We start from the raw sequence: 13,925 nt of genomic DNA, 5'->3' as shown, positions 1-13,925 counted from the left end.
GCTCCAGGTCATCCCAGTGGCGCAAAGGGCGTTCTCCCGAGAAGAGGCGTTTTGGTTTCTTCCTCCGTTTCGCCCTCCGTTCACTCTCCAACCTCTTTATCCGAGCACGAGGCTCCAGGCAGGATACGCCCTGGGCGGGACACCAGTCCGACACAGGGCAGGCACAGATAAACACACGCACTCACGCCAGGGCCAGTTTTCCTAGAAGCGTAGTAACCTACCAGCATATCTTTGGACTGTGGGAGGAAGCCCACATGAACACAGGGAGAGCATCCCAAAGAGCTGAACCCTCTTTTCCCTTCTTCTTTCTGGCAAACATTTCAGGGTTCCCCGATGTAAGTCAAACAGATACAAACATTCCTGTGTTCCACTATCCATTAAGGCTGTCAACGCAATTGTCAAGGATAGACACAGTTTTGACTCTTACAGCCCACTTGAGTGCAATATGTTTTGTGATGTGTTAGAAATGTAACATGTTGTTATGTGTTATACTGTACACGTGCAACAGAGTGATGTGCAATGTTTTTCTTATTTTTTTGTAATAGAAAAATGTGCCATGTTTTCCTTTTCGTCTTCTTTGTTTTTGTTTGCATTCTACTTAAATGTACAGGAGTGCTGTGTGTCCATAAAAAATTTCCCTCAGGGGACAATAAAATCTTATCTTATTTTTACTCATGCTTAGGTTTCAACAGGTTAAATCACTTCCACCACCTGTGCGCAGTGGACTAGTCATTAATCTCACAAATTATGTGGTTTAGTGATTATGCAACAGCCAGCGTCATTTGAGTGTATCGTTGTGTACAAAATGATACTAAAAATATCTCAGGAATATCTATTAAGCTATATATATAATATAATTAATTCTATTATAAAATATTCAGATAATTCGTTGCATTTATGTAACAGTTTTAATCCCAAAAGATGTGAACACTTTTTCTCATGTAAACTGGGACTAACACTCTATCTGTATATACCTATGCACATTTTGCACCTATTTTATTGTTTTTACAGTGACTATGAGCATATTTTGCACACACCTATTTATTTTGTATTACTGTACGTATTTTTATTTTTCGTCTATTCTGATGTCTGTTTTTGCTTGTCTTGGGCTGGACTGCTGTAACACATCAATTTCCCTTCGGGATCAATAAAGTCTTATCTATCTGTCTAACTTCATCCGCCCAGTAAACCCTGCGGCCAACTAGGCGACGCACGGTAACCATCTTATGCGACTTGATATTCACACGCCCTTTAAACCCCTTGCGTTACGAGTCAAAAGCTGCCCATTTTTTCAAACGTAATCTCACACAAATCAATATTCTGAAAGTTGCCGAGGATAATAGTAGGGGTGTTCATTTCAAAAAACGAAATCACGTAGTTTTAACGGTCGTTTTCTGTAGATTGTGGAAAACGAGCACTTCTCAAAATGTAGAAATCGTGCTCTTCACGTCTGGGTGGGTAAAGGAGAAAGTTTCCTCTAGGGGGCAGTATAATATAATTATACTATATTGTAAGATGAAACACGTTCCCATGTCATTGCTACAATCAAACAGATGCAAAGTGAACAAGATACCGCCGCAAACACAGGTGGCTGCTCTTGTGAAGGGGCAGTGTACGTGTGAGACGAGTGAGCAGACCTGTGGCAGACAGCTCTATCGTGGGCAATCTTAACCGCTGCATTCACGGGAAGTGACGAAGCAGAATTCATGCGTCTTTTTTGTTTCAATGACAACAAATAGTACATTATTATTGACAGTCTAGTGTCTCTATTTAAGCTATTTTCAACATCTTGTAATATTTTTTAATTTTTTTGGAAGCTATTGCTTCTTCGACTCACAATAGCTGCTATATATTTAGACAGCACATACAGTATAGAATAAAAAAATAAAAATGGAAATTGAAACTATTTAAATCACAGTCCCAGGTATTCCTTCAGCTTTCATTTATAAAAGGGTTTTTATTAGCAAAGCAAATAATATTTTGTATTTTTTAATATTCACTGTTGTTATGTGTCACAGGGGTGTTTTGCTGATAACATTCAAGATATGGCAAAAACCATAACCGCAAGACATACTGTAAACAAGTAACTGATTTATAATTAAAAACTAAAATTAGGCTTTCTCTAGTCTAAAATAATGTGGAAGCACTAACCATATATTATAACTTTACCTATAACAAATTAGAATTTATCATGCCAATAAATATTCATTTCATCTGCAGTGTTCACCACTGGGAAATAATTCAAGAACACAAAACAGTTGGGGGTAGTTAAAGTTTAATAGACCCCAAATAGTGTCTGAAATCTTCTGTGAGATTCTTGTAAGACTGTACAGAAAAAGACCTGTTTTTTACTGCATAGGTTTTAGATATGCTTTCTGCAAAATGAAGTTAAAATAAGGAGCTTGGGTAATATTTGGAGACTCTGATTTATGGAACAAGGGCTCTGATTATAAATCAGTATTTTATTCTCTTGTGACAATATATCTCCTTGGCACTGTGGCTAAGGATCTGCACCTGTGACTGGAAGGGTACTGGTTCATATCCTGCGGCTGGCAGGGAAATCCTACTCCATTGGGCCCCTAAGCCAGGCCCTTCACCCCAACTGCTCCAGGGGCACCGTATAAATGAATGACCCTGCGCTCTGACCCCCAGCTTCTGTCCCTGTCCGTGTGTCTCATGGTGAGCAAGCTGGGGTATGTGAAAAGACAAATTCCTAATGCAAGAAATGGTATATAGCTAATAAACTGATATTATCTTATTTGCACTAGCAATCTATAAGAGAAGATACCGTTAAGATTGTTAACAGTTTATAGTTAACAATAAACCAATCGACCATCGCACGTACTCAGCTATGTTCATCTGTGTGTTGCTCTGTGCCAGTGTGACAGTGTGAGAACAGTATGTTTCTCATCATGTTTATCTGGTTGTTAACTCCTTCACCTAGTATCTTGGGGAAAGTGATAACTGTGGGAGGCAATACATTTTCACTTGGCCGTTCTAATGCACGTTGTTTATCCAGTCATGAGCAGCTCAGCAAGATTTCTAAGGATTAATAATGCATCCATCCACTCGCAGAAATCTCTTATCTTAAGGGCACTACATTTTTACAGCGTTAAATGAATTTTCCAAACAAAATTTTGTAGTTTAAAACATTCTAAAACATTACTCGTTGCATTTCCTTCACCCCTGAATGATCACATGTACAGTAGTTTCCAGAGATGAATCCCAGGACGAACTTAATAGAAAACCTGTGCCTTAAACAATCAGAGGAATTAAACAACAAAAAAAATAGAAAGTATTTTGCCTTCATGTGTAACGACATTGTTCATAACAGTTACACTAGAATACAACTGGAATACTCTAATACGTGAATAATAAATCAGAATACGATAAACACCGAGACGAAAATGTTATTGGACTCGGATAAGATAATTTGGCTTATAGTAATTTAGGGATTAATTTATCTTTACCCCGACAAAAATGACGGGGAAAGCTGCACACCATTGTGTGAGATATATTTACAGCTGTTGTCTCCTGTCTCCTCCTGTTAGACGTCGTAAAAGCTATGGTTACCTCATAAGGAAAACACAGCTCTTTCACCTAATATGGACATAGTGAGGCGACACACAGGAAATTGGTGCCACATTTATAATTGTCCGCACAAACACTGCTTATTTGTCCCAGACAGAACAATTACAGCTTCTTTGGAGCTTTTAAAGGGGCAGTTATCCATGATCACATCTGCTTAGGTTTTATTGTTCCTAATAATTTATAAAAAAGTAAATGCAAATATATCTGGATTTTATAGTAGGAACTAAAAAACCGAAAACCTTATTTGCCGGGGGGGTTTATTTGACGCCATTTAGCTTCCTCTTTATCTGGGCGCAGCAGCAACGTGAGCTCATTCGGAACTGTTAAAAGGGAGAAAAATGCAGGTAAGTACGGTAATAAAGAAATATCGTTGCTTCATTTTGTTGATGTACGAAAATGAGGGAAGATGGTCTTGGCCGTTTATAGTGTGACGAATCTGATACAGAAGATTGGAGGAGTCCGAAGTCAAGATTTAGAAAAGATTAAGTGGTCCGTCTTAACTTCATTTTATATGTGTACCATTAGGAGATGTTGTAGCATTTGAAGTTACCTTGTCATTAGCTAAATGGAAGAATTGCGTTTCAATTCTGACATCGGTTGCGTGTGGTGTTATGTGAACTAACTACAGCAGGCAACGTACTTGATGTGACTTGAGTACGTTATCTGGCATCTCCGGATACTTAAGTGACCAAAACAAAATTGGAATAGGGCGCGTTCATATGTTGTCCGGTGAATTAGAGCTGTTGAAGTTTTTCTTCAGGACCCAAACGCGGACACGGAGTGGAATGACATCCTGCGAAAGAAAGGCATCCTGCCGCCCAAAGAGAAACCGGGCGAGGAAGAGGGGGAGGAGGAGGAGGAGGAGCAGGTTATACAGCAGTCCGTAGGTGAGCTCCGCTGCAGGGCGTTCTGCAAAGCAGCCTTGTCCTTGTGCAGTGTGTAGGTCTTCCAGCCTGGGCACCTTCCCTTTGTTTTATATGTGATAATCATAGTAACTCCTTACACTTATAGAGCACTTTTCTGGACACTCCACTCAAAGCGCTTTGCAGGTAATGGGGATCCCCTCAACCACCACCAGTGTGCAGCCCCACCTGGATGATGTCTTGCATACCATTGAGTTACATGGGTCAAAATGTGTTCGTCTTTTGTCCTTTGATTCACAGTGAAAACGTATGAGGAAATGACGCTGGATGAGCTGGATGAGAACGAGGACGAGTTCGGTGAGGAGGATGAGCGGGCCATGGAGATGTACAGGTCAGTCGAGTAACTTGGTCAGCAGCAGCCTTAGGAGTCTTAAGCCTATAGGTCTCAATGGCTCACGCACACAGTTGAAGGTTATATAGTGTCGGAGACCACATGGCTCATCTAGTTGAACTGGTTGCTAGTAGATTATTAATCTCATTCAGGTGGTGCTTGAGAGATGCTATGGAATCTGCTTCAACAGCATGGTTCGGTAGCATGTTTCGGACTCCCTCAACCCTTTATGAAGGGCAGAACTGTAGTTTCACGCTGTCACGAATTGCCCGTGATTTCTGTGGGTTCGTACATGGCTGCATCAGCCTCCTTTAGGATTTGTGTAGACTGTTGTCTTAGTTTACTGTTTTGTACTTTCTTTTTGCATGAGTCTCGACTAGATTCATTTTGTCTAATAATTCTGATTTTTTTTTCTTATTTGTAAATGTTCAGGCAGAAAAGATTAGCCGAGTGGAAGGCTAATCAGATGAAAAATGTTTTTGGAGAGGTAAAGGAAATATCCGGACAGGATTACGTAGGAGAAGTGAACAAAGCTGGCCAAGGAATTTGGGTTGTGTTACATCTGTACAAACAGGGGTAAGTTCAGTGTTACTCTTCGCCGATTCCATTGACTGAGAATTTCTTTCCATGCGTAAAGAGTAATTATTTTTAAGTTATTTAGTGGACCCTGAAAAAAAATGGTGTGTAGGTCTTCGTGTCTACAATGCATCAAATTCTCTACTTCTCCTTAAGTGGTTAACATCTTTACCCTGCCTGATAGATTGAACTAGTCTAATTAATGTTTAATTGCATACATTTAACTCTTCTACTAATCTTAAACTTTTGATGATTTAAAGAGACCCCAGATCCCTGCTGGACTGCAGAAATTCTAAACCTATTTAGCTTTCACAGGTCTTTTTACAGACCTATTTCTTTTCTGATTATAAGACTCCAATTTAGTGGGCGATTTAAGTATTTGTGTGATCAAAGTGATACTTGTTCTCTGGTTGTATATGGTGAAAAAACTTTAGCTACAAGGATTGGGGGATATCAGGGTGTTTATGCCATAGCCCTGAGCTTTGACCCAGAGACGTCTTAGCCCTCGTTCAGTATGGGTGTACTGTGTTAAGTCTAGAGTATGAGCTCCTAAAATCTTTGTTTTTGTGTAACTTACAGTATAAATCATTTTTTTTATTAAAAAGGTAATCCTTTTGTAATCTGTCCTCTTTCTATAATTTTTTTTTCAGCATCCCCCTCTGCTCTCTGATAAATCAGCACCTCGCTGTACTAGCAAGAAAATTCCCACAGACAAAATTCCTAAAGTCAATCTCGACAACCTGCATACCCAACTACCCCGACAGGAATCTGCCGACTATATTTGTGTACTTTGAAGGTGAAATGAAAGCACAGTTTATTGGGCCACTGCTCTTTGGTGGCATGAATTTAAAAGTAGAAGGTAAGTTATGTTTTATGTCATAAGGTTTATCCGTCTTCTGCGTTATCAGTAATGCTGAGTATAGTCTGTGCTTCTTACGGCAGTTGTTCACACAAGGCCTGGTGAAGTTCCTGGGAAAAATTCATGAAAAAAGAGAAGCCCCAGTTCTTTCCAGTCTGCTAACTAGTGTGTTTCTACACTGTCGTCTACATCGGGTTCACAACCCTGTCCTGTGGACCCACACATGCTAGTTTTTGGTCCCAGTGAGCTCCCAGTTAACAGTTAATTGAACCCTTAATTGACCCAATAATAGGACTGGTCTGAACTCTTGAAGTGTTTTCAGCTCCTGAACACGTTGGAGATTGTGTTTCGTAAGGAACGTAATGGCCACCTATGGAGCAGACTTGCTTGTCTAACGATGGCAACTGCAGGAGGAATTCTGAAGTTTAAAAAATCATTTTGCTTGCTCGTGCAGGAGAAACTGGTTCCATTCTTATGGGACAGTGCTTCCCAATACAGTACGACTATGACCCTTAACATAAGGGCAAGTTAAATCAACAGGAGCATGCAGTTCACAGGCAGAAGCCAAAACTGAGGGTTGGAGCACCCAAAGATTAGAGAAGATCTCAAAGTTGCAGCAGCAGAGCATCTCAAATGATTACACAGAGTGTTCAGCAAGCTTGCACATCGTGGAATATGCAACCACATTCTGCCTTTTACACTGAAATTGACCTACAGTGAATATGTCAGAATACTTCTAATCACTTAAAATTACTAACTTAGACACAAAAGCACTTTTTTCTGACTATTAAAAGTATTCATAAAATTGTTTTGAAAATGTATGTTGTGTTTATATTCATCTCACAACAAATCCAATTTAACAGTAATAAAAACCTGTTAGTTTTGAATTTGCTATCCTAATACTGTACTTTTGGAGGGCTCTGTATATCTACAGATAATAAGGTTAATAGTTTAATTGACTGCCCTCTGGCTTTAGGCACTCTAGGAAGCGAGTTCGAGACCTGTGCTCTAAGGTTTCATGTGTGTGAACGTGTGTGTATGTCTGACTGAATTAACTGTGCTAACTACTGTTTGATTGTATGAGGTGCCCCTGTGTCATTGTAATAGGGCAGCTTAGTCAAGGCAGTTGGGATTTTAATTATTTTTATTTCATGACAAAGCCACATGGTGTTTTGGTTTCTTCTTGTGTTTGTTTGCACAAGACTAATTAAAAACGCTTCCCAAGGCCGCAGTAGATCAGTAGATTTAACAGATCAATTTCAGTGGATAATGAGTCTCCGCTAATGTGAATCGCAAATCACACGCTACGAGCCTCACTCCCCCAGAGGTTCTCAGTGGAACGGATGTCCCAGCGTGAAGAGGAAGTGTTTCAGAAGGCCGAGCCCGAGCCCTGTGTTGTTTAAACCCCTGTTTTTTTTTTTAATTGATCTTTCTGAAGAGCTGGAGTGGATGCTCGCGGAGCCCGGGGCCGTCCAGACGGATTTGGAAGAAAATCCCCGAAAACAAATCGAGGACAAGCTGATGTCGTCGATCAGATGCTCTCTCCCCACACAAAAGGACGGCGACTCGGACGATGATTGAAACGCCTTGCAATGTGACGGGCCGCGATCTGTGTTTTACCCCCAATCGAGTGATGAAATGTAGTGCGTTATTTCCTTGTCTGTCTGGTGCGGCAGCGGCCTGTGTCACAGGGATGTCTCTCTCTACACTGGCTTATTTGTCCACAGAGAGGCTGTTCCCACTGTCCTCTCCGAGATGAAATCGCCTCTTGCTTGGAGGACTAAAGAGCTGTGAGAACTGGTAGGCACGTGCCACCCCAAACCTACGAAAATTGCTACTATAACTATTTGGAAAACTCTGCCTTTTTTTTAAACAGATTTGTAGGCAATTGATTTTAAAATAGAGGGGGGAGGTAGACAGTGTGTGTTCTATTTAACCAAATATAGTATCGTCTCACTCACTGGTATGTTTTTTTTTTTTAGAAGGTATTAAACTGCAATTGTAACTCTATGTAAAACAGCAAATTGTAGCAATTTCTTAGGAATTAATAGTCAACGTTTTTGAAACCTAAGGGGTGACGAATAATAAATACAAACTGATGTAGTGTCACTAAGAAAAAATATACAACTGCAAGACCTTTAAAAGGTAAAAGCAGAAGTTAAGTTTTAAAAGTGAACCCATTTTGTTTTACGGGAGTGCAACATATTGACTGGAATGGATTGAAAGTGACATTTGTGTCCCAGAGAAAAAACGCAGTGTAATAGTAAAGCAATCAATACGTTATGTGCAATTTAACAAAACAGTTTGCAGAAACATCCAGACACTATCATGAGGGGGTAATGATCACACGCATGATGCCATTAACTCATCCAAATTTGTAAAGACGTTTGCACAGTGGTGCTGACGGAGGCCACATTAAGTACAAAATTGCACCGTGTACACATTGCTTAATCCAGGCTTTTCTTTTTCATGCTCTAGGTTTGTTTAAGTGTATTTATATTAACCCTTGTTATTATAGAAGAATGAGCAACAGAAATAATTGATTTCCCTTTCTACAAAATGATTTGCCAAATACATTACCTTCATCCCTGGGTATATCATTGTTGTTCCTGAGTTTTTCCACTTGACCGTAGAGCAGTCTGCTGGCAGTCACTTCAGATTAAGCTGGCATAGTTGTGTATAGCTGTTGTCATTCAATGATTAGGAAACCTGGTAATACTTTGTAATCATGAAGCATCGCAAACATTGCAGAAAGGCTTTTAATGTTTAAGAGCAATGGTGCCGTAGACCTGTAAGCTTCATTTTACTTTTCATGAAAGGAAACGGTACCATTTTCATTCCTTTATTTTTTTCAACACGTATCACGATTGGCATTGTAAATCAATAGAAATTAAACGTTTTTTTTTAAAAAGGAATTGTTTTGGGATTATGGGGTTGTTGTAATTTCTGTACAATTTTAGTTCTGTTATAGTATTTACAAATTTCTAAGGAAGAATTCAGGCTGGTGTTTTCTTTCTTGCAAGGGATTCAAGAAAACGACCTGCAGCTAGAGAGAGGAGGAAAAGACACTTTTCAGTCCAAGTCCCCAATAAAGACAGATGTTGTATCTCTGCACGGTGGCCATTGACCATTTTACAGTTTTTAACATTGCCTGGATGTGCTCTGCACACCAAACAGAATACTCATGGGTTCCCTGCTGGAGCCTGCTCAAGCATGTGGCTGTTCCCTGGAGCTGGAGCCCTGGGTACCACACGTTGGCCCAGCTGCTGCGGCAGATATTCGGTGGAGCTAAAGTCTGACAAGAAGGACACTAATATTCCAATTCTCGCCACATCACCCTTACACAAGCAGCATGAGGACCTGTATTGCAGTCTTGCTGGATTGTGGTCGTGTCAGAATGAGTCCCCTGGCGGTGCAGGAATACTGTATACTGTAGGGCACTATAGAACTGGCTGATGGCAGCCTGACTAGGGGAGTTCTGTACCATCCCTGCACTCCGGACCAGAACACATGGACCTCCCCACCATCTGCCATTGTCCACAATTGGCATAGCGTTACGCATGTCCTATGCTCTCAACTTCCATCAGAGTGGTCTACTCTAAACCTTGGCTTGTCAAAGAGGACTAGGCTCCACTAATAGCTATCACGCCTCAGGTGGCTTTATTTCATCCTCTAACATAGCAATGGCACAAAAGCGTTGGTCTCTTGATAAGCAGGGCTAATTTGGTTCCTTTCTTCATTTTCATTGGCATGTGATTCGATACGTTAAAACGGTCCTCTGCTCACTAATGACATGATGCAATAAAGTCAAAACCTATAGCCTATTTTTCTAACACTATGGATATAGTAACAGGCATTTGATACTCAGTATGAGTTATCAGGAACACAAAATGCTGAGCATCGTGTCTTACTCCAAGTAACGGAGAGTAACGAGGCAGCACCTGTTCTCATCACATATCCACCCATGCAGTTTCTAACCACTTCTCTTAATTCAGGATCACAGGAGAGCTGGAATCTATGCCAGCAAGCAACAGGGCACCACTCCATTGCGGGACACACACAGATTCAAACATTTTCCCAAAAGCCAATTAACCTCCCAGTATGTCTTTGTAAGTGGAAGCTCACATAAACACAGGAAGAACGTGCAGACTCCATACAGATGGCACTCCAGGTCTGGGTGGCGGTGCTATCCACTGCACCACCGTGTCAGCTCACATCACATCTACTAATGTTAATAACACCTTTCAAGGATAATACAATGCCTTAAAATCAAAGACTATGGGGAAATCACTCATACCGGATGAAGAATCTGCTTCTTTGTCCTCTCCGAGAGTTTTGGAGCAAGTCGCATTAAAGGATGGACAGGATGGGACTAGAAGCAAAAAAAAAAAGTCAGACTTCAGCAACTGCTATAAATGGACTTAAGGCTGAAAGAAAACCAAATCAGACACCTTTCACCAATACTCTCATGTTCTCCTTACCTGCGTTTGTATTTCCTGACTTGGATCTCGAGATTTGGAATAATGAAAAAGGAACTAAAAGACAAGAGATAAACATTAAATAGGTGACACCTTCTGAAGTATCAGGTTCATTGCAGAAATAATGTGGACCTTACCCTTTTGTACACATCTTGAATCTGGCCCTAAAATAAAAGGAGAACGTCCGTGTTAGAATGTCATGGTCGTCTTCGGACATTAACAGGATTGTTAAAAGGAAACACAATTTCCCTTGTACCTCATTAGGGTTTTCAAACTCCCATCCACAGAGGCTTTTCAGCAAGATGGGGATCTAAAACCCAAAATAAATTCAGATTACTTCCCGTCCATACGACCTGACTAAGCAGAACATGTTGAATGATGAGATTGAATACAATGGGGTCCAAACCACAGAACCAGAGCCGAGCAATGAAGGGGCCCGGTCTATAGGGAAACCCAGACCTTTTCACATCTTAAAAAGGTTTTAAGGTCTGACACAGCAAAGGGAGAATTATGGAGTTATTAACAGCTAGGAAAACGAGGAAATGTGTCCCTCCAGAAATACCATTCCTCAGGGTGCAGAGTGTTAAGATCGGTGATTGGGCTGGCGTGTGAGTCACGGATCACCTGTGGAGCACCACTCCATTGCCCCAGAGTGAGGAGGTCTTCCGCTCTCTTCAAGCCCACCTGTCCTAACCCTCAGGACACCAATCATCTGTTCAACCTGCTGAACATTTCGTTTCTGATCCTTGTGCGGCAGATGACGCAAGGATGAGAGCTGGAGGAGTACAGCCAAGAGCCTCATAATAACACAAAAATAAAGATGATAACAGTGAAGGCCACGCGAAAGCCTTAAGCTAATGCGGCTCTTCTCGGATGGAATCACAGCTATGTACACGGCTCGGGTAAACAATAGTTTCAGAAACGAGGGCTGCTCTGGAATGTCTACCAGGAAGGAAAATCAGAAAAATACCTGGGCTTACAGGAATACCTGCTTCCACTGATAGAGCAAGGAACTGGATCTTTTCAGTCTTACAAAGAGGAGACCGGAGGGACCTGACTCACGTATCTAAATCACTCAAAGTGCATTGACAAAGTCAAGCCGATGGCTGCTTCAGAGCTCAGTGATGTGTGAAGCAGAGGAGAGTGGTGTAACCGAGACAGCAAAACGTGCTCCCTCACACAAAGAGTGGTGGGAGACTGGAACAGGCAATTGAGGAATGAGCAACCCAGCAAGCTGGACAGGGCGAGCGGCCTCCTCACAGGAAACCCCACTTGTCCTGCAGAGGCCTCTGTCAATATCATAGAACCGGCTGAGAAGGTCTCTGAAAATGGACCAAGCTAAAACATACCTGGTTTCCATGAATGAAAAGAAGAATGAAAAGGACCGAAAAGCCATTCATACTGTAAGGTTAACCGTCACTTAAAGATGTCCAGCCTGTATTTTCTGTCTGTGTTGCACCAGTGCATTAGCTTCTGGGGACAGAACTTACTCCAGCATCTGTCCCCTTAGTACGTGTCCTATGACCTCAAGCCACCGTTTTTGCAAAAATGCTCTGAACAATCAATTTTGCCACGCGTGTGACGTGTGAAACCAATTTCAGTCGGCATTTTCGCGAAAACTGTCTCCCTTTAGAGAGCACAAAAGTCGTAAGTGGGTGCGGAGCGGACTCTACCTTGTTCAAAGCAGGGCGCTCAGGGCAGGCCACGGACGGTGGAGGTGAACCTAGAGAAAGTGCATGAAGAGGGGAACAGTACGTGAACAAAAGTGAAAGACAAAGGCATAAAAAAGCTAGAACGTACGAAGAGTTATTTTAGCTAAAACTTTGGTAGCACTGTCAAATTACAGTGAAAAAAAACACCATAATAAGCCACTTTGGGTTTCAGCAGAAATCAGTCTGATTTTCATGTGTGTGAAATCCTGAACTCTCATCATCATTGATGGCTTAGCGGATCTTCTCAAATTTACGATACCAGCATGCGCAAGGGTGTACTGTCCAGTCTGGCCTAGCCCTCATCATTCCGAGGAGATTTCAGAAGGACAGCCGAAGACTTCGCCCTGCACCCGAGCAGCATACGGATCGAGTCTTAAGAGAGTCGAGCTGAGCCAGTACAACGCACAGATCTTTCCCGTGCTGTGATGGAAAGTCTGCGCGATAAAAGAAAATTGTGCGTGTTTCTCACGCCGATATCAGTGTGTCCAGAACAAAAACACCAATACTGTTACTGAACACAAAGTGTTGTAGAACAGCTACAAAACCTTCCAGAGGTCACGCACCAATAGCAGTATTCTGTACTACAGTATATATTTAAAAACGGGCCATGCAATTTGTTTGTATGCACGGAGACTCAGTTGGCTTTTCCCGTGTCTTCACGTTAAATTCTTTGTGCGCTCATCCATCCACAAAACGAGATCGAAGTCTTGGATAAAATTAATGTTGGAAAAAAAATGCTTGCGTTGTACTTTTCAGAACAATTTTTTAAAAAGTTATTAACTGCGACACTAGCTTTTCGCTAAAAATATGACAGTATATTTGAATGTCTTACCTGAACTTAATGACAAGGTGCAGAGGCAGCACACGAAGGCGAGAAAAAGCACCTGACGCTGGTGGAACATCATTGCGCTCCCCAGAGCCTCGCTGGCAGCAGTACTGAAGAGCGAGGCGCAGTCCGAACCGAACCGAACCCTCTTGGTGAGCAGACTGAGCTGTAGACGCCGCACACTTCAATCCCGTCTCAAGACTTTTCCATGCGCCTTCCAATGGTGGTGCTTATAAGCGGTTTCCTGCGTGGACAGATGGCCAATCAGCACCCTGTTGGATCCCCCGGTACCTCATTATTGTCATGGTGTGTCTTTCCAATAAAGTCAATGCCTTTTCTTGCGGTAATTGGACCGCTTAATACGTTCGGGTTACTCACGTATAAATTTATCGTGAGTTATATTTCTATTTCCACTCCCTGGTCTGCGAAACAGATACGTGTTTTGCAATGTGATGTACAAAAAACACACACAAATGGAGCCAAGTCAAGAAACTAAAATATTGATTAAAATTGAAAAAAATGGGGAAAAAAGGAAACTATATTAGCCATAGTACGCTTGCCCTTTGTGTTGTTGTTTTTTCCACAAAATAATTTAGTTTATGTAACTTAGAAAGACAACTTAAATACAG

At 41.5% G+C, this 13,925-nt stretch overlaps 2 protein-coding genes across 2 annotated transcripts; one reads left to right on the top strand and one right to left on the bottom strand.

The window, feature by feature from the left end:
- The first annotated feature begins 3,832 nt into the window (after positions 1-3,832).
- pdcl3 (phosducin-like 3) lies at positions 3,833-9,195 on the top strand. Its single transcript, XM_088913520.1, has 6 exons — positions 3,833-3,935; positions 4,352-4,478; positions 4,755-4,845; positions 5,278-5,421; positions 6,072-6,280; positions 7,719-9,195. Exons 1-6 carry the CDS (start codon positions 3,930-3,932, stop codon positions 7,859-7,861), a joined length of 720 nt encoding a protein of 239 aa, XP_088769646.1. The 5' UTR covers positions 3,833-3,929; the 3' UTR covers positions 7,862-9,195.
- A 59-nt stretch (positions 9,196-9,254) lies between these two features.
- nms (neuromedin S) lies at positions 9,255-13,375 on the bottom strand. The gene is made up of 7 exons (XM_088913522.1): positions 13,303-13,375; positions 12,432-12,481; positions 11,015-11,068; positions 10,896-10,922; positions 10,762-10,815; positions 10,578-10,652; positions 9,255-9,326 (listed from the first exon to the last, which is right to left on the bottom strand). The coding sequence occupies exons 1-7, from the start codon at positions 13,373-13,375 to the stop codon at positions 9,255-9,257; spliced, it is 405 nt and encodes a 134-aa protein (XP_088769648.1).
- Between the last annotated feature and the right edge of the window lie 550 nt (positions 13,376-13,925).

This window comes from Atractosteus spatula, chromosome 4 (genome assembly GCF_055471065.1).
Source record: "Atractosteus spatula isolate fAtrSpa1 chromosome 4, fAtrSpa1.hap1, whole genome shotgun sequence".
NCBI lineage: Eukaryota > Metazoa > Chordata > Actinopteri > Semionotiformes > Lepisosteidae > Atractosteus > Atractosteus spatula.
Note: the sequence above shows the minus strand (reverse complement) of the source record. Positions and strands in the feature narration are given on the sequence as shown.